Raw genomic sequence first — 20,491 nt, 5'->3', positions numbered from 1 at the left:
ACAATGAATAGGGGATCCACACAAGCATGTAACAATTCAATAAACAAACAAAAAAGAATATATGTAAACATGATACAATTGATAGAGACACCTTTTAATACAAAAACTATGCATTGTAGTAAAAAAATAGAAATGTTTGTTTATTGAATTGTTACATGCTTGGAATGAGGAAGGATAAGGAGGGACAGAGATTCTCTGCATTCCCTGATTGGTGAACTGAGTGAAGGTGGTTCTCAACCGAAGAGGCGGTGCTCGTTTGAACCAGCAACCCATAAAGTTTTTGCAACCAAGATCTCTCAAACCTTTTTGGAGTACTCTAAGAGGAGGGATTTTCCATCAAATTTCCCTGGAATAGGATACGAAGTCGGGTTTAAGTGGATTACTAGCCAACCTTCGGAGGGACCTCCAAGAGTCACCCCAAACGCTTATTACCCCTGTGGGGGTACCACCATCTGGTGAGTGCGGGAATAATAGGAGGGGAGCACTGATTCCTGTATTGAGCACCCCCATCATTCTGGAAGTCCTGTAATCCATTTATCCTGTCAAATCCCTACTTCATCACCCCTTTTTTTGGGACTCGATTATATTTGCTATATTTGGCTATTTATATGGACAATTTTCCTATATATTCGTTTTATATTTATTTATTTATTTATGCTATCTTATTTGTTGGACACTATTTATGATTTTTTATGTGCACAGATTTATACAAAGTTATTTACCGTTTGGCCCATTAGCACAATATATATCTGATTGATTAATTAGCACTTTAAGTATATGTGGAAGATTTTTACAACATCACTTTAAAAAAATTTTTATATAGTTATATATATATTTTTAAGATTACACATTGATTTTGTATCACCTATATCTTAAACTTTTTTTATTTATTTATCATTATATAGATACACATTTTATAACCAATTTATTCAAACTTATTTACACTCTTTAAGGATTCACTTTATGAAGCTTTATATATTCTGGTTCTTATTCACCTATCACCAGTGCACTTTAAGACATATTTATTTATTTTTTCCTATTTATTAGCCTGACAGCGCCATATTACCTCCCCTTTCCTCACATTTACCAAATATAGTTATCTATATTTTTGAGGTAGGCTGCAGTCAGTTATTTATTTAATTTTCTCCAAAAGCGCGGAAACTTTCCCCCTACAATGGGTGGGTAAGGTCGGTATCCATTGCTATTCTGCATAAGGTACGGAAAAGTCCCGTGGGATCCATGCCTGGTTCATTTTAATGAACGTGAGCTTGTCCACATTGTCTCTGGACAGGCGGCTGCGCTTGTCTGTTATAACGCCCCCAGCCGTGCTAAATACCCGTTCAGATAATACACTGGCTGCAGGGCACGCCAGCACCTCCAAGGCGTAAAGGGCAAGCTCAGGCCATGTGCCCAATTTGGAGACCCAGAAGTTGAAGGGGGCAGACCCGTCATTCACTACATGTAGGCGTGTGCACACATACTGCTCCACCATGTTGGTAAAATGCTGCCTCCTGCTAAGACGTTCCATCTGAGCTGCTGGTGCTGCTGTTTGTTGTGGCGTGCTGACAAAGCTTTTCCACATTTCGGCCATGCTAACCCTGCCTTCTGAGGTGCTGGCGGTGCCCTGGTTGCGTTGGCGACCTCCTCCTCCTCCTCCTCTGCCTTGTGCTTCCACTGTGGCCCCGCTGTCAGATGGGAATGCCAGCAGCATGGCGTCTACCAGCGTGCGCTTGTACTCGCGCATCTTGCGATCGCGCTCCAGTGAGTGAATTAAGGACGGTACGTTGTCCTTGTAACGGGGATCCAGCAGCGTGGCCACCCAGTAATCAGCACAAGTTAGAATGTGGGCAACTCGGCGGTCGTTGTGGAGACACTGCAGCATGTAATCGCTCATGTGTGCCAGGCTGCCCAGAGGCGACGAAAGGCTGTCCTCTGTGGGAGGTGTATCGTCCGTGTCCTCTGTATCCCCCCAGCCACGCACCAGTGATGGCCATGAGCTGGCCTGGGTGCCACCCTGCTGTGAACATGGTTCCATCTCCTCCTCCAGCTCCTCCTCCTCCTCATCCTCCTCATCCTCCAGAACTGTGCCCCTGCTGGACAATTGCGTCCCTGGCGTTTGCGTGTGCAGGAACCCACCCTCGGAGCCCCTTGCGAATGACTGCCCTGAAAGCCTTGGAAATGTTACCTCTTCATCCTCCTCCTCCTCCTCATCCTGTGCCACATCCTCTTCCATCATCGCCCGAATTGTTTTTTCAAGGAGGCATAGAAGTGGGATAGTTAAGCTGAGAACGGCGTCATTGCCACTGGCCATGTTGGTGGAGTACTCAAAACAGCGCAACAAGGCACACAGGTCTCGCATGGAGGCCCAGTTATTGGTGGTGAAGTGGTGCTGTTCCGCAGAGCGACTCACGCGTGCGTGCTGCAGCTGAAACTCCACTATGGCCTGCTGCTGCTCGCACAGTCTTTCCAGCATGTGCAAGGTGGAGTTCCACCTTGTGGGCACGTCACATATGAGGCGGTGAGCGGGAAGGCCGAAGTTACGCTGCAGCGCTGCCAGGCGAGCAGCAGCAGGGTGAGAACGCCGAAAGTGCGCACAAACGGCCCGCACTTTCTGCAGCAGCTCTGACATATCGGGGTAGTTTTTAAGGAACCTCTGCACCACCAAATTCAGCACATGCGCCAGGCAAGGGATGTGCGTCAAACCGGCTAGGCCCAGAGCTGCTATGAGATTTCGCCCGTTATCGCACACCACCAGGCCGGGCTTGAGGCTCGCTGGCAGCAACCACTCATTTGTCTGCTGTTCCATGCTCCTCCACAACTCCTGCGCGGTGTGTGGTTTGTCCCCCAAACAGGCAAGTTGTAAAACTGCCTGCTGTCGTTTACCCCTGGCCGTGCTGAAGTTGGTGGTGAAGGTGTTACGCTGTCCGGATGAGGAGGCGGTAGAGGATGAGGAAGCGGAGTAGGAGGAGTTAGGAACAGGAGGCAAACTGAAGCGCCCTGCAATCCTCGGTGGTGGAAGGACATGCGCCAAATTGCTATCCGCCTCAGGCCCATCCGCCACTGCATTTACCCAGTGTGCCGTTAGGGAGATATAACGCCCCTGACCGTGCTTACTGGTCCACGTATCCGTAGTTAGGTGGACCTTGGCACAGATGGCGTTGCGCAGTGCACACCTGATATTTTCCCCCACTTGGTTGTGCAGGGAAGGGATGGCTTGCCTGGAAAAGTAGTGGCGGCTGGGCACGACGTACTGTGGGACAGCCACCGACATAAGGTTTTTAAAACTGTGCGTCTCCACCAGACGGAATGACAGCATTTCAAAGGCCAATAATTTTGAAATGCTGGCATTCAGGGCCAGGGATCGCGGGTGGGTAGGGGGGTACTTCCTCTTCCTCTCAAGTGTTTGGGAGATGGAAAGCTGAACGCTTCCACGGGACATTGTGGAGATGGTTGTTGGTGACCCAGGTGGTGGTGTTGCTGACAGATCGTCTGTTTGCGGGGTGGCAGGTGCCGGTATCACTACAGATGTGGCTGGAGCGGCCCGAGACTGCAGCAGAAGAGGAAGCAGGATGAGCCAGAGACGTTTCTTGGTTTTGAAGGTGTGTACTCCACTGCAGCTCGTGCTTTGCACTTAGATGCCTGATCATGCAGGTTGTGCTCAGGTTGAGAAGGTTTATGCCTCGCTTCAAGCTCTGATTGCACAGGGTGCAAACCACTCGTGTCCTGTCATCAGCACATTTTCTAAAGAACTTCCACGCTAGAGAACTCCTTTGAGCTGACTTTGGTGCGCTCGTTCCCTTGCTGCGTTGGGCAGTAGCGGGCGTAGTGTCTAGGGCACGGCCGCTCCGCTTCTGCACCCTGCTCCCTCTTCTGCTGTGCTGGTGGCTCTGTGCGACCACCGCCTCTTCCTCCAAACTACTCAGGTCACCTGCATGACGTTCATTCCATGTGGGGTCGAGGACCTCATCGTCCTCCACATCATCTTCCACCCAGTCTTCACCCCTGCCCTCCTTGTCGGTCTCCACAATGCTGAACGCCGCAGCAGTTGGCACCTGCGTTTCGTCATCATCGGAGACGTGCTGCGATGATCCTTGCATGTACTCATCTTGAGAAATAAGTGGTTGGGCATCGCTGCACTCAATCTCTTCCACTTCTGGGGCAGGGCTAGGTGGATGGCCCTGGGAAACCCTGCTGACAGAGTCCTCAAAAAGAATAAGAGACTGCTGTATGGCTTGGGGCTCAGACTGCTGGCCTGATTTGCAAGGGGGTGAGGTGAAAGACGGTTGGACATTGGCTGCAGGTGCCAACTCTGACCTTTCTGCAGTAGACTGGGTGGGAGACAATGTGAAGGAACTGGAGGCACTGTCAGCAGCAAACCAATCTACTATCGCCTCAACTTGTTCTGGCCTCATCACTTCTAGGGGCGTTTGATGCCCTACCAAATACTGATGCAGGTTCTGTCGCCTACTCACACTTGAGGAAGGTGTTTCACTTGTGCGTGTAGCTGGCACAGATCGACCACGTCCTCTCCTTGCAACAGGAGCTCTACCAGCAGCACCACGACCCAGGCCACGGCCCTTATTTGACGGTCTCCTCATATTTCTGTAATTTAAGATCTTGCCCTAGAAAGGTTTTTATTGAATAGCGGAATAGGAAATATGATCCAAAAAAGTGTATGTATCTCGCACGTACAAAACCACACTAGGCCCCAATTACTATTGTTTCTACCCCTAAAAGGATGGTTGAGCAGTAGGAGCAGGAGTATGGAACAGGCAGCACCCTCAAATCTTCAGAAGTATGAGATGAACCCCAACAACTTGGAAAGGTGGATCTCACACGTACCGACACAGACTATCTCGCAATTGAATTGATCCCCAAAGGTTTTAATTGAATAGCGGAATAGAAAATATGATCAAAAAGAAAGTGTATGTATCTCGCACGTACACCACCACACTAGGCCCCAACTACTATTGTTTGTACCCCTAAAAGGATGGTTGAGCAGTAGGAGGAGGAGTATGGAACAGGCAGCACCCTCAAATCTTCAGAAGTATGAGATGAACCCCAAAAACTTGGAAAGGTGGATCTCTCTCACACGTACCAACACAGACTATCCCCCAATTTAACTGATCCCCAAAGGTTTTTGATTAAATAGCGGAATAGAAAATATGATCCAAAAAAAGTGTATGTATATCACACGTACACAACCACACTAGGCCCCAATTACTATTGTTTGTACCCCTAAAAGGCTAGATGAGGAGTAGGGGGGGTATGGAACAGGCAGCACCCTCAAACCTTCAGAAGTATGAGATGAACCCCAACAACTTGGAAAGGTGGATCTCTCTCACACGTACCAACACAGACTATCCCCCAATTTAACTGATCCCCAAAGGTTTTTGATTAAATAGCGGAATAGAAAATATGATCCAAAAAAAGTGTATGTATATCACACGTACACAACCACACTAGGCCCCAATTACTATTGTTTGTACCCCTAAAAGGCTAGGAGTAGGGGGAGTATGGAACAGGCAGCACCCTCAAACCTTCAGAAGTATGAGATGAACCCCAACAACTTGGAAAGGTGGATCTCTCTCACACGTACCAACACAGACTATCCCCCAATTTAACTGATCCCCAAAGGTTTTTGATTAAATAGCGGAATAGAAAATATGATCCAAAAAAAGTGTATGTATATCACACGTACACAACCACACTAGGCCCCCATTACTATTGTTTGTACCCCTAAAAGGCTAGGAGTAGGGGGAGTATGGAACAGGCAGCACCCTCAAACCTTCAGAAGTATGAGATGAACCCCAACAACTTGGAAAGGTGGATCTCTCTCACACGTACCAACACAGACTATCCCCCAATTTAACTGATCCCCAAAGGTTTTTGATTAAATAGCGGAATAGAAAATATGATCCAAAAAAAGTGTATGTATATCACACGTACACAACCACACTAGGCCCCAATTACTATTGTTTGTACCCCTAAAAGGCTAGGAGTAGGGGGAGTATGGAACAGGCAGCACCCTCAAACCTTCAGAAGTATGAGATGAACCCCAACAACTTGGAAAGGTGGATCTCTCTCACACGTACCAACACAGACTATCCCCCAATTTAACTGATCCCCAAAGGTTTTTGATTAAATAGCGGAATAGAAAATATGATCCAAAAAAAGTGTATGTATATCACACGTACACAACCACACTAGGCCCCAATTACTATTGTTTGTACCCCTAAAAGGCTAGGAGTAGGGGGAGTATGGAACAGGCAGCACCCTCAAACCTTCAGAAGTATGAGATGAACCCCAACAACTTGGAAAGGTGGATCTCTCTCACACGTACCAACACAGACTATCCCCCAATTTAACTGATCCCCAAAGGTTTTTGATTAAATAGCGGAATAGAAAATATGATCCAAAAAAAGTGTATGTATATCACACGTACACAACCACACTAGGCCCCAATTACTATTGTTTGTACCCCTAAAAGGCTAGGAGTAGGGGGAGTATGGAACAGGCAGCACCCTCAAACCTTCAGAAGTATGAGATGAACCCCAACAACTTGGAAAGGTGGATCTCTCTCACACGTACCAACACAGACTATCCCCCAATTTAACTGATCCCCAAAGGTTTTTGATTAAATAGCGGAATAGAAAATATGATCCAAAAAAAGTGTATGTATATCACACGTACACAACCACACTAGGGCCCAATTACTATTGTTTGTACCCCTAAAAGGCTAGATGAGGAGTAGGGGGGGTATGGAACAGGCAGCACCCTCAAACCTTCAGAAGTATGAGATGAACCCCAACAACTTGGAAAGGTGGATCTCTCTCACACGTACCAACACAGACTATCCCCCAATTTAACTGATCCCCAAAGGTTTTTGATTAAATAGCGGAATAGAAAATATGATCCAAAAAAAGTGTATGTATATCACACGTACACAACCACACTAGGCCCCAATTACTATTGTTTGTACCCCTAAAAGGCTAGGAGTAGGGGGAGTATGGAACAGGCAGCACCCTCAAACCTTCAGAAGTATGAGATGAACCCCAACAACTTGGAAAGGTGGATCTCTCTCACACGTACCAACACAGACTATCCCCCAATTTAACTGATCCCCAAAGGTTTTTGATTAAATAGCGGAATAGAAAATATGATCCAAAAAAAGTGTATGTATATCACACGTACACAACCACACTAGGCCCCAATTACTATTGTTTGTACCCCTAAAAGGCTAGATGAGGAGTAGGGGGAGTATGGAACAGGCAGCACCCTCAAATCTTCAGAAGTATGAGATTGTGTTCACTGTACCCCACAAAGATTGAGTTCACTGCACCCCACAATGATTGTGTTCACTGCACCCCACAAAGATTGTGTTCACTGCACCTCACAAAGATTGTGTTCACTGTACCCCCCAAAGATTGTGTTCACTGCACCCCACAAAGATTCTGTTCACTGTACCCCACAAAGATTGTGTTCACTGCACCCTAAAAGGATGTTGTTCACTGCACCCCACAAAGATTGTGTTCACTGCACCCTAAAAGGATGTTGTTCACTGCACCCCAAAAAGATTGTGTTCACTGTACCCCCCCCAAAGATTGTGTTCACTGCACCCCACAAAGATTGTGTTCACTGCACCCCAAAAAGATTGTGTTCACTGTACCCCCCAAAGATTGTGTTCACTGCACCCCAAAAAGATTGTGTTCACTGTACCCCCCAAAGATTGTGTTCACTGCACCCCACAAAGATTCTGTTCACTGTACCCCACAAAGATTGTGTTCACTGCACCCCAAAAAGATTGTGTTCACTGTACCCCCCCAAAGATTGTGTTCACTGCACCCCACAAAGATTCTGTTCACTGCACCCCACAAAGGATTTTGTTCACTGCACCCCAAAAAGATTGTGTTCACTGCACCCCAAAAAGGATTTTGATCACTGCACCCCAAAAAGGATGTTGTTCACTGCACCCCAAAAATGATTTTGTTCACTCCACCCCAAAAAGATTGTGTTCACTGCACCCCACAAAGATTGTGTTCACTGCACCCCAAAAAGATTGTGTTCACTGTACCCCCCAAAGATTGTGTTCACTGCACCCCACAAAGATTCTGTTCACTGTACCCCACAAAGATTGTGTTCACTGCACCCCAAAAAGATTGTGTTCACTGCACCCCAAAAAGGATGTTGTTCACTGCACCCCAAAAAGGATGTTGTTCACTCCACCCCAAAAAGATTGTGTTCACTGCACCCCACAAAGATTGTGTTCACTGCACCCCAAAAAGATTGTGTTCACTGCACCCCAAAAATGATTTTGTTCACTGCACCCCAAAAAGGATTTTGTTCACTGCACCCCAAAAAGGATGTTGTTCACTCCACCCCAAAAAGATTGTGTTCACTGCACCCCAAAAAGATTGTGTTCACTGCACCCCACAAAGGATTTTGTTCACTGCACCCCAAAAAGATTGTGTTCACTGCACCCCAAAAAGGATGTTGTTCACTGCACCCCAAAAAGGATTTTGTTCACTGCACCCCAAAAAGATTGTGTTCACTGCACCCCACAAAGGATTTTGTTCACTGCACCCCACAAAGATTGTGTTCACTGCACACCAAAAAGGATTGTGTTCACTGCACCCCAAAAAGATTTTGTTCACTGCACCCCAAAAAGATTGTGTTCACTGCAGCCCAAAAAGATTGTGTTCACTGCAGCCCAAAAAGATTGTGTTCACTGCAGCCCAAAAAGATTGTGTTCACTGCAGCTCACACACAGAAAAATGGATGTGGATCACTGACACCTGCCTATCTCCAATCCTACACCACACAGCAATATCGATTGTAGTTTGTAGAACACAGTTTCCCTAAAATTCAGCAGACTCTGTCCCTAACAGGATTGAGAAGAGATCGTAGATCAGGATTGAGTGCAGATTCACCCCACCCCCCACACAGCAATATCGATTGTAGTTTGTAGAAGACACTGACCCTATAATTCAGCAGACTCTATCCCTAAAATGCCTACAACTCGCCCTGCCTAAACACTCCGACCTGTCCCTCAATTCTATCCGGACACAAATGGTTTTTTCCTGCCTATCTTTCCCTAATCAGCAGCCAGCACATTGATGTGTGCTCTGTCCCTTAGCTAAGCAGCAGAATGACGCTGCTGCGGCGGCTGCCTCGAACTTATAAAGACTTGGTCACATGCTTCAGACGGCCAATCACAGCTACTAAGACATTTGCAGGCATGGCTGGGATGGCTTAAGGCACACCAGTTAAACGATTGTTGATTGGCTGTTGAAAGCCCGCCATGAAAAGAGCGCCAAAGCATGCAAAACCCGGAAATAAAACGACCGAACACGGATTTTTACCCGAACATACAGTAAAGTGTCCGTGTCCGTGTTCGGGTAAAAAAAATCCAATTATTCGGTACGAACACGAATAATACAGTCCGTGTTCGCTCAACACTAGTCATGGTATTTGCACAGCGGTTTTTCAAACACATATTTATGGTAAAATATACATTTTGTTAAATTTTAACTTAATTAAATATATTAATTTTAATGCAAAAAACACAACATTTAACCCATTTCTTTTTAGGAAAAATATAAAAGATGATGTTTTGCCGAGTAAATAGATACCTAACATGTCATGTCTAACCCCTTCCTGCCAACCTCCTCCCGACCCTTTAAAAGCAAAGACGGACATTCGGATCATGTGACTGCTGTGATTGGCTGTCACATGATTAGAAAGCTCCTGTAGTACGTATCAGGAGCTTTCCAGTATCTGCCGGCTACCATGCTGGGAGTGTGCAGAGAGTGCTCTCTCAGTACGATACATGGTTTTCACAGGGCGGCATATAATCTGCCATTCGGTGTTAAGACCCACACCCTGAGAGGCCACATATATGTATGCAGATGGTGTGATGAGGTTAAGTTTGTGCCTGTTTGTGAAATGGTGACAAATTATGATACTTTAAAAATTTTACAGGTTACCAGTTTAGAGTTACAAAGGAGGTCTAGCACTAGAATTATTGCTCTCCTAAACATCCCTTGTGACAGCAGTAGGCAGTGACAGATGCTTTTTATGGAGAGATCTGGGGGTCTAATAAACGGTCTCCACTGCCCTTAAAGGCATCTGATCACATCCAAAATTGGAGTGATCAGATACTTTCCAAATTCAAAGAAGGCACTGTTCACATCTAGGAAACTGGAACTGATGACAATGCTTGTCGCTTCCGGGCTCCTAGATCATAGAGGTGATCGGAGATGATCCGGTCTCCAGTCACCTCTATTGTAAGCCAAGGCAAACACTGGATTGGATTCTAGGATTCCCGCTGGGATCAGAGAGCCCGGAGAGGCAGCAAGAGGAGAAGGGCCCACTTTCACCGCCTGTAAAAGCAATCTTAGCAGCTAATTAGCTGCTAATATTGCTTTTACTTTGTAGATCTTTGCCTGCCCAAAAAAAAATCTATACCAAGGTTATGGTTGACAGCTGTAGCCATATAGCCGGTATAACCAGTTGCAGTCAATCACATGTACGTGATTTGGTGGCAAGTGGTTAAGGATAAGTTGCCCAGCCACTGGTGTTCCCAAATTTTATGAGAAAATTAATTTATATACAGTTATGCATTCTTTTTGTCTTCTCTAATAAATTCTGCAGAGATATATGAGTAAATATATTACTTCCTGTGTCTCCATATTTAGCACTCAAGGGAAAAGGAAGGAAAATATTTCTGTTTTATTTCTTTTTTCTTTTCTTGATAAAAAGGATTTAAAAATTAGACACACAAAATAAAAACATTCCAACAGGAAGGGCTTTGACAGAACTAAGCTTGTTTTTTTTTTTTTTTTTTTTTTTTTTTTAACAGCTTCACCATTATTTAAAGAGAGTTAATTATGTCGATAGTTGGGGAAAAAATATTTTCTTCAATGAGAAAGGCGAACATCCATCAATTCTCCATCTATATAATCACGCATTTCGCTCAAATGGAATTTACATTGACAAGAGACATGTGGGTTATATTGAATTTTTTTCAGAGATGGAAGAAGATTTCCATCTTATACCAGAAGAGATTATATGGAAAAATGGCAAGGTAAGATCATAAATAGTGTTGAGCGAACACGGACTGTATTATTCGTGTTCGTACCGAATAATTGGATTTTTTGTACCCGAACACGGACACGGACACTTTACTGTATGTTCGGGTAAAAATCCGTGTTCGGTCGTTTTATTTCCGGGTTTTGCATGCTTTGGCGCTCTTTTCATGGCGGGCTTTCAACAGCCAATCAACAATCGTTTAACTGGTGTGCCTTAAGCCATCCCAGCCATGCCTGCAAATGTCTCAGTAGCTGTGATTGGCCGTCTGAAGCATGTGACCAAGTCTTTATAAGTTCGAGGCAGCCGCAGCGGCGTCATTATGCTGCTTAGATTCAGGGACAGAGCACACATCAACGTGCTGGCTGCTGATTAGGGAAAGATAGGCAGGAAAAAACCATTTGTGTCCGGATAGAATTGAGGGACAGGTCGGAGTGTTTAGGCAGGGCGAGTTGTAGGCATTTTAGGGATAGAGTCTGCTGAATTATAGGGTCAGTGTCTTCTACAAACTACAATCGATATTGCTGTGTGGGGGGTGGGGTGAATCTGCACTCAATCCTGATCTACGATCTCTTCTCAATCCTGTTAGGGACAGAGTCTGCTGAATTTTAGGGAAACTGTGTTCTACAAACTACAATCGATATTGCTGTGTGGTGTGGGATTGGAGATAGGCAGGTGTCAGTGATCCACATCCATTTTTCTGTGTGTGAGCTGCAGTGAACACAATCTTTTTGGGCTGCAGTGAACACAATCTTTTTGGGCTGCAGTGAACACAATCTTTTTGGGCTGCAGTGAACACAATCTTTTTGGGCTGCAGTGAACACAATCTTTTTGGGGTGCAGTGAACAAAATCTTTTTGGGGTGCAGTGAACACAATCCTTTTTGGTGTGCAGTGAACACAATCTTTGTGGGGTGCAGTGAACAAAATCCTTTGTGGGGTGCAGTGAACACAATCTTTTTGGGGTGCAGTGAACAAAATCCTTTTTGGGGTGCAGTGAACAACATCCTTTTTGGGGTGCAGTGAACACAATCTTTTTGGGGTGCAGTGAACAAAATCCTTTGTGGGGTGCAGTGAACACAATCTTTTTGGGGTGCAGTGAACACAATCTTTTTGGGGTGGAGTGAACAACATCCTTTTTGGGGTGCAGTGAACAAAATCCTTTTTGGGGTGCAGTGAACAAAATCATTTTTGGGGTGCAGTGAACACAATCTTTTTGGGGTGCAGTGAACACAATCTTTGTGGGGTGCAGTGAACACAATCTTTTTGGGGTGGAGTGAACAACATCCTTTTTGGGGTGCAGTGAACAACATCCTTTTTGGGGTGCAGTGAACACAATCTTTTTGGGGTGCAGTGAACACAATCTTTGTGGGGTACAGTGAACAGAATCTTTGTGGGGTGCAGTGAACACAATCTTTGGGGGGTACAGTGAACACAATCTTTGTGAGGTGCAGTGAACACAATCTTTGTGGGGTGCAGTGAACACAATCATTGTGGGGTGCAGTGAACTCAATCTTTGTGGGGTACAGTGAACACAATCTCATACTTCTGAAGGTTTGAGGGTGCTGCCTGTTCCATACTCCCCCTACTCCTCATCTAGCCTTTTAGGGGTACAAACAATAGTAATTGGGGCCTAGTGTGGTTGTGTACGTGTGATATACATACACTTTTTTGGGATCATATTTTCTATTCCGCTATTTAATCAAAAACCTTTGGGGATCAGTTAAATTGGGGGATAGTCTGTGTTGGTACGTGTGAGAGAGATCCACCTTTCCAAGTTGTTGGGGTTCATCTCATACTTCTGAAGGTTTGAGGGTGCTGCCTGTTCCATACTCCCCCTACTCCTAGCCTTTTAGGGGTACAAACAATAGTAATTGGGGCCTAGTGTGGTTGTGTACGTGTGATATACATACACTTTTTTGGGATCATATTTTCTATTCCGCTATTTAATCAAAAACCTTTGGGGATCAGTTAAATTGGGGGATAGTCTGTGTTGGTACGTGTGAGAGAGATCCACCTTTCCAAGTTGTTGGGGTTCATCTCATACTTCTGAAGGTTTGAGGGTGCTGCCTGTTCCATACCCCCCCTACTCCTCATCTAGCCTTTTAGGGGTACAAACAATAGTAATTGGGGCCTAGTGTGGTTGTGTACGTGCGAGATACATACACTTTTTTTGATCATATTTCCTATTCCGCTATTCAATAAAAACCTTTGAGGATCAATTGAATTGCGGGATAGTCTGTGTCGGTACGTGTGAGAGAGATCCACCTTTCCAAGTTGTTGGGGTTCATCTCATACTTCTGAAGGTTTGAGGGTGCTGCCTGTTCCATACTCCCCCTACTCCTCATCTAGCCTTTTAGGGGTACAAACAATAGTAATTGGGGCCCAGTGTGGTTGTGTACGTGTGATATACATACACTTTTTTTGGATCATATTTTCTATTCCGCTATTTAATTTAACTGGGCCTCCATGCGAGACCTGTGTGCCTTGTTGCGCTGTTTTGAGTACTCCACCAACATGGCCAGTGGCAATGACGCCGTTCTCAGCTTAACTATCCCACTTCTATGCCTCCTTGAAAAAACAATTCGGGCGATGATGGAAGAGGATGTGGCACAGGATGAGGAGGAGGAGGAGGATGAAGAGGTAACATTTCCAAGGCTTTCAGGGCAGTCATTCGCAAGGGGCTCCGAGGGTGGGTTCCTGCACACGCAAACGCCAGGGACGCAATTGTCCAGCAGGGGCACAGTTCTGGAGGATGAGGAGGATGAGGAGGAGGAGGAGCTGGAGGAGGAGATGGAACCATGTTCACAGCAGGGTGGCACCCAGGCCAGCTCATGGCCATCACTGGTGCATGGCTGGGGGGATACAGAGGACACGGACGATACACCTCCCACAGAGGACAGCCTTTCGTTGCCTCTGGGCAGCCTGGCACACATGAGCGATTACATGCTGCAGTGTCTCCACAACGACCGCCGAGTTGCCCACATTCTAACTTGTGCTGATTACTGGGTGGCCACGCTGCTGGATCCCCGTTACAAGGACAACGTACCGTCCTTAATTCACTCACTGGAGCGCGATCGCAAGATGCGCGAGTACAAGCGCACGCTGGTAGACGCCATGCTGCTGGCATTCCCATCTGACAGCGGGGCCACAGTGGAAGCACAAGGCAGAGGAGGAGGAGGAGGAGGTCGCCAACGCAACCAGGGCACCGCCAGCACCTCAGAAGGCAGGGTTAGCATGGCCGAAATGTGGAAAAGCTTTGTCAGCACGCCACAACAAACAGCAGCACCAGCAGCTCAGATGGAACGTCTTAGCAGGAGGCAGCATTTTACCAACATGGTGGAGCAGTATGTGTGCACACGCCTACATGTAGTGAATGACGGGTCTGCCCCCTTCAACTTCTGGGTCTCCAAATTGGGCACATGGCTTGAGCTTGCCCTTTACGCCTTGGAGGTGCTGGCGTGCCCTGCAGCCAGTGTATTATCTGAACGGTTATTTAGCACGGCTGGGGGCGTTATAACAGACAAGCGCAGCCGCCTGTCCAGAGACAATGTGGACAAGCTCACGTTCATTAAAATGAACCAGGCATGGATCCCACGGGACTTTTCCGTACCTTATGCAGAATAGCAATGGATACCGACCTTACCCACCCATTGTTCCATTTTTGCTCTTTCTCACTCTTTTGGGGTGTACCCTCATTTAAAATTTTTGAAAAGAAGCAGTGTTGGCTACCTCGTCCTCCTCCTCAGGGCCAGATTAATGTAGGGGCTATTGGAGCTGCAGCTCCAGGCCCCTACCTTTTATATAGGCCCCGGGTTGGCCATATTCACTGTTACCGCTCTTCTGTCACTTGTAAACACAGAAGTCTGGCTTCTATGCTCGCTTCCCCAGGCAGCACCCTCAGAACCTCCCCACACAGCGTGAAGGCCGGACAAGGAGGGACAGTTGGCGATGCATGGATGTGTTTATGGGCTTCAGAGACAGCATCCCATGTTGAATTAGGCATGCATGGCTGCACCCTTCCTCCTCTGGGTGCATGGCAAGGCACGGCCCTTAAGGCCCTTCAAAATCCTCAGCACCAAGCCCATGATGCTGTTAATCCGGCCCTGGTCCTCCTCCACCGCCGCTTCCACCTACACCGCCCATAGGTGTGCGCAGCCTATTGCATTAAGGTGTGCACCCCAAAGTTGAAATACACATGCATGTGTTTGCCAGCAGGGAGAGTAATGTATCGGGGCCATGTACCTGTAGGCAAGGAGAAATAGAGCAGAGCAGGTCCCAGGGAGATCTTTCCCATCTCCTCACTGGCAATGCTATGTGCCCTAGGTGATTAGGGTGTGCCCAGGCACACCCAGCACACCCTGTGCGCACGCCTATGTCACCGCCACATCCACCACCACCTCAACCTCCCTCCTACTCCATATGGGCCTCGTCCTTCAGAGATGAAGAAGAACATTGTTTTATTTTTCTGTTTTTTTTTTGTTGTTTTAAGTTATTTCCCTATCCACATTTGTTTGCAGAGCACTTGCCATGCTCTTAATTACGTTTTGCTGCCATTTGCAGCACTCTAGCCCTTTCCTTTGGTGTTTTAGAGCCATTTTAGTGCCTTAAAGTTCGGGTCCCCATTGACTTCAATGGGGTTCGGTGTCCGGGAAAAGTTCGGTAAAAGTCCGGGACACGGACCCGGACTTTTTTTTAAAGTTCGGCCGAACCCGTCGAACACGGACATCTAGGTGTTCGCTCAACCCTAATCATAAATAGTTTTTTAAATTTCCCTTCATTGATAGTCACTTACAGTGAAATAGATTGTCCTTCTAGTAGCAGTGCTCATTTACTCATGAATGTCCACCACTACAATCTGTATGAAGATTATGTGGGTTTTATCAGGATATCATTTTGAATTCCTGTCTCTTGTCTAAGAAATCTTAAAATAACAAAAAAAAAAAAAAAAAATACATGGCAACGTTTTAATATAATTATTATTATTAATAGTAATTCAAATTTAAGGTTGGAAATGCCAACCCTTTCGCTGCCAGGGCTTTCAGAGTTTGTAAAAGAACACCCCAAACCCTATATTTTCTGAAAGCACATGCCAAGTAGAATAAAAAGAAGGCACTACAGATTTTTAAGGCCCCATGATGTTTGCGCAAATGTTTATCAAAACAATATTTTCTCTAAAAATACACTAAAATTGTGCTAAGCAGATACAAATACAGTCATTTTAAAAAAAAAAATCCTGCTAAATTCCTACTAAATATAAAAGCTCAACCTGTATTAAGTTAATAAATAACAGATATATGTAAATGGTAAATAATGTAAGTACGCAAAACTGTAAATAACCAAACTTCTCTAAAAATCTAAAGGTTTTAATTTTTAACTTACAACTTTCAGAGTTTGTGAAAGATCATCAAAACCATATATTTTCTGAAAGTCCATGAAAATGGAATAAAAAGAAGGTGCTGCTGATTTTCAGGATCCTATGATATTTGCGCAAATCTTTAACAAACAATATTTTCTCTAAAAATACACTAAAAATCATTATTGGCAAATACAAACATAGCAACTTTTACAAAATTCCTACTAAATATAAAAGCCTAACTTGAAGTGAGTTAAAAAATAACAAATATTTGTACATTTTAAATTATGCTGTTTTGCGAAATGGTGAAAAACGAACCTATGAAAAAACTGTAAATAACTACATTTCTGTAAAAACCTAGATGTGTTCATTTTTCGCTTGCAGCTTTCAGAGTTTGAAAAAGACCCCACAAACCATATATTTTCTGAAAGCACGTGATCAGTAAAATTAAAAGAGGGTGCTACTGAATTTTAAGGTCCCGCAATACTTGTGAAAATATTTTTAAAATTAATAGTTTTACTAAAAATACAGTAAAATCATTATTGGCAGAAAGAAAAACAGCACATTTTACAAAAGTCCTACTAAAATCATTCTACATATAAAAGCTTAACCTGTATTGAGTTAATTCATAACAAATATTTGGGACATTTTAAATTGTGCCTTTTTGCAAAATGGTGAAAAATGAATGTACACAAAAATGTATACAGTATAACCAACAATCTCTAAAAATCTGGAGGTGTTAATTTTTCACTTAAAGCTTGTAAAAGACCCCCAAACCATATATTTTCTGAAAACACATTACCAGTAAAAAAAAAAAAAAAAAAAAGAAGGTGCTACAGGTTTTTAGGACCCCGTAATATTTGCCCAAATGCTTTAAAAGCAATATTTCCCTAAAAATACACTAAAATCATTATTAGCAGATACCCACACAGCAAATTTTACACATTTCCTGCTAAATTCCTACTGAATATAAAGGCTTAACCTTTATTGGGTTAATAAATAACACATATTTGTACATTTTAAATTGTAGAAAACAAACAGAAGGTGGCTCTAAGTGCAGAAAACAAAAGCCTTTTTTTTTCCAAATATTTTTATTAAACAAATGCAACACGTACAGTTATCTGCAATTCAGCAATATACAATATCTTGTAATATAAAAAATTGTGTAAATATTCAGAGAGACCTTACATTTTGTAATAGCAGTATCTCAAACAACTTGAACAAAATAAGGGTGGGGAATGGTGGGGACGCGGGAGAGAAAGAGGAGGTTGACACTCTCGCATGGAACAGGGGGAGAACGTCAACTAGGTAAAGGAAGGATGACTCTGTACTAGCAAACAAAGTTGTTAAGTCCCTCTCTATGGAGGTTTTTTTTTTTTTTTTCAAGAAACTTTATTGGGTTTTTAGGTAAAACATATATCAAAATCAGAGTGCGACAGAGAAATCATCAAGAAATATGGAAAAGTAACTTTACAGTGTTCAACTATGTAATGAACAGGGAGGCCCGAGCAGTGAGGTGAGCAAAAACGAACATACTGCAAGTGGGCCTGTAGGGGCGGGGGGGAGGGGGGAACGACCCAAGGGGAGTTAGTGAATGAATGAAGATTGGGTAGTGTCCAAGTTACCTCCAGACCTGGAAGGCGAGTGAGAAGCATATGCAGGGTATTCGGTGCCTTTTACGCTGAGGAGAAGAAGAGGGAATGTTGATCAAGGGGGCCTAAAGCGTACAACAGCAACCGGATTAAGACGACAGTCCTCTTGCAGTTTGGGATAGAATTTGGTAACATACGCCTCCCATTTTGTCCAGAAACGTTAGGGGCTGGACTGGAAAACAGTTAGATCAAGGTGTTCCTTTCGGAGGAGTCCGTCCATGTCCGATTTAAGCTCACTTATACTAGGTGGGGAAGAGGAAGTCCATTTCCTGAGGATAATTCTTCTGGATATCATGTAGCACGTTGCAATCCATGCCTTGTGGAGCTGTAAGATGGAGGCTTGCAGCTTTTTCCGAGTTATGCAGTGAGGTGGGGGGGATCCTCCAGAAGGCCAAACAGAAGTGGGAATAGATTTTTTGTAGGTTGGAGTCCCGTAACTGTGGCAACCAGAAGTTCCACTCGTTCCCAGAAAGATGGAATCCGATCACAGGTCCATAGTCTGTGGAGGAGGGTGGGGCGGTGCATCCGACACCAAGAGCAGCTCTGGAATGGGGTATGAGACTGTGAAGATGAAAACTGCGAGTAAGCATGGTGGAGGATCTTGAGTTGCTGTTCCCTCCAAAATTCATTATGTATAAAGGTGTTGGCTGAGTTGAAACCCTTTAGGAGGTACGGTTTTGATCCAGTGCAAGACAGAGCTTTATCCAACGAGGTGAGCGACGAAGTCTTGGATGCTGACAACAAGAATGACTGGATGGGGCGGTAGAGTTGAGATAGTTTGATGGACTCTAGGGGGAGTATGGTGTCCAGTATCGATGAACTGAATCTTCTTGTCTTGTCTCTACAAAGGGAGGTCGCGTGTGCAGTTAGCTGGTGTACATAGAGAAAATGTTTGGTAGTTAGATTGTAAGTTCGTTTGAGAGTTTGGAAAGAAAGAGGCGTTCCTGTTGTGGGGTTGATTAGCTGGGAGATGTAACGTAAACCATTGGTGGCCCAGTATGCATATATTGATTCCGAGTTCAAACCCTGAAGAGCAGGATTACCTGCGATGGGAAGATGGTTGGAAACGTGACAGGGGAGGTCCAGCTTTTTTCTAAGTTCCCTCCAAGCCACCTGGGTATCCCGTAGCAGAATGTTATGCCTCAAAGGGGGGGGGGGAGATCACTCAGTTTGCAATGCAATATGGAAGCCAGGTTAAATGAACCCACCAACTGGGATTCTAAGATATAATTAGAAAACTGGGAAGTGCCCTTGATCCAATCTATACCCACCCGTAGCAGACATGAAAGATTGTATAATTTGATGTCTGGGAGATTTACTCCTCCCATGACTTTGGGGGGGAAGAGCTTGGAAAGGGACATTCGGGGGCGTTTGTTATTCCATATAAAGGTAGAAATCGATTTTTGGAGGGTGTTAACGTCACTGTGTTTGATGAGTAGTGGCAACGTCTGCATAAGATATAACAGCTTAGGGAAGCTAACCATTTTGTAAAGGTGGCATCTGCCCAATAGAGAGAGCGGGAGTTTGGCCCAACTGTGCAGCTCCTTGGAGATCTTGGCGAGAAGCGGGGCGTAGTTCAGATGGTACAGGGAAGAAGGGGATTTTCCGACACAAATTCCGAGGTATTTTATATGAGACTTAGCTATGGAGAAGGGGGAGGAAGCGGTCCAATGCAGCCCATGCGGTTGGCCTAGAGGAAGAATTTCACTCTTCGAATAATTTATCCGCAGACCAGAGCAAAGTCTAAACCTGTCAAATATGGATTTAAGCTGGTGCATATCAGTGGATGGGTCCGAAGTGAAAAGCAGAATATCGTCCGCGAAGAGTGTAGATCTCAGTTCCTCTTGGCCAATGAATACACCCTTGAGGGGAGCATTGGAGGCGAGGTAACATGACAGGGGTTCTATGGCCAGGTTGAACAAGAGAGGAGATAGGGGGCACCCCTGCTTAGTACCCTTGTGGAGAGGAATGGCATTGGAGATTAGATTTGAAGTGACTACCTTGGCAGTGGGCGAAGCATACATAGTCGAGATCAGGTGTAAAAAGGGTCCCGAGAACCCACATTTTGATAAGGCCAATTTGAGCCATTGGAAGTTGACATTGTCAAAGGCCTTCTCGGCGTCAAGAGTGATAATGGCATAATTGTTTAGTGGAGTAGAATGAGCCTGAGTGAGTACAGCAATTACTTTTCTAATATTGGCAGTGGCAGAGCGTCCCCTGGTAAAGCCAGCCTGCGAGGGGTGGAGCAGGGAGGGCATAATGAGTGCCAATCCGGCCGCTATTATTTTGGATAGAAGTTTGGCATCCAGATTTATTAAAGATATTGGACGGTAAGAGCCCGGTTCAGCGGGATCCTTGCCCGGTTTGGGGATGAGTTTGATGAAGGCTTGGGAGCCC

At 45.0% G+C, this 20,491-nt stretch overlaps 2 protein-coding genes across 2 annotated transcripts in view; both read left to right on the top strand.

Moving 5' to 3' along the window:
- Positions 1-20,491, top strand: part of LOC309551481 (vomeronasal type-2 receptor 26-like) — a gene marked incomplete at both ends in the record, with an annotated part of 1,345,010 nt that overhangs the window by 274,886 nt on the left and 1,049,633 nt on the right. The gene's annotated exons all lie outside the window — the stretch shown is intronic.
- LOC309568982 (vomeronasal type-2 receptor 26-like) overlaps positions 10,866-20,491 on the top strand; it is a gene marked incomplete at its 3' end in the record, with an annotated part of 54,558 nt that continues 44,932 nt past the window's right edge. The window contains exon 1 of the mRNA XM_082274746.1: positions 10,866-11,086. Within this exon, the coding sequence (XP_082130872.1) occupies positions 11,033-11,086 (54 nt within the window). The 5' untranslated portion in view covers positions 10,866-11,032. The remainder of the gene's footprint in view (positions 11,087-20,491) is intronic.

The sequence above is a fragment of the Pelophylax lessonae genome, assembly GCF_965119305.1.
Source record: "Pelophylax lessonae genome assembly, chromosome: 1".
Lineage (NCBI taxonomy): Eukaryota > Metazoa > Chordata > Amphibia > Anura > Ranidae > Pelophylax > Pelophylax lessonae.
The sequence above is the reverse complement of the archived record's forward strand: the minus strand, read 5'-3'. Positions and strand labels throughout refer to the sequence as shown.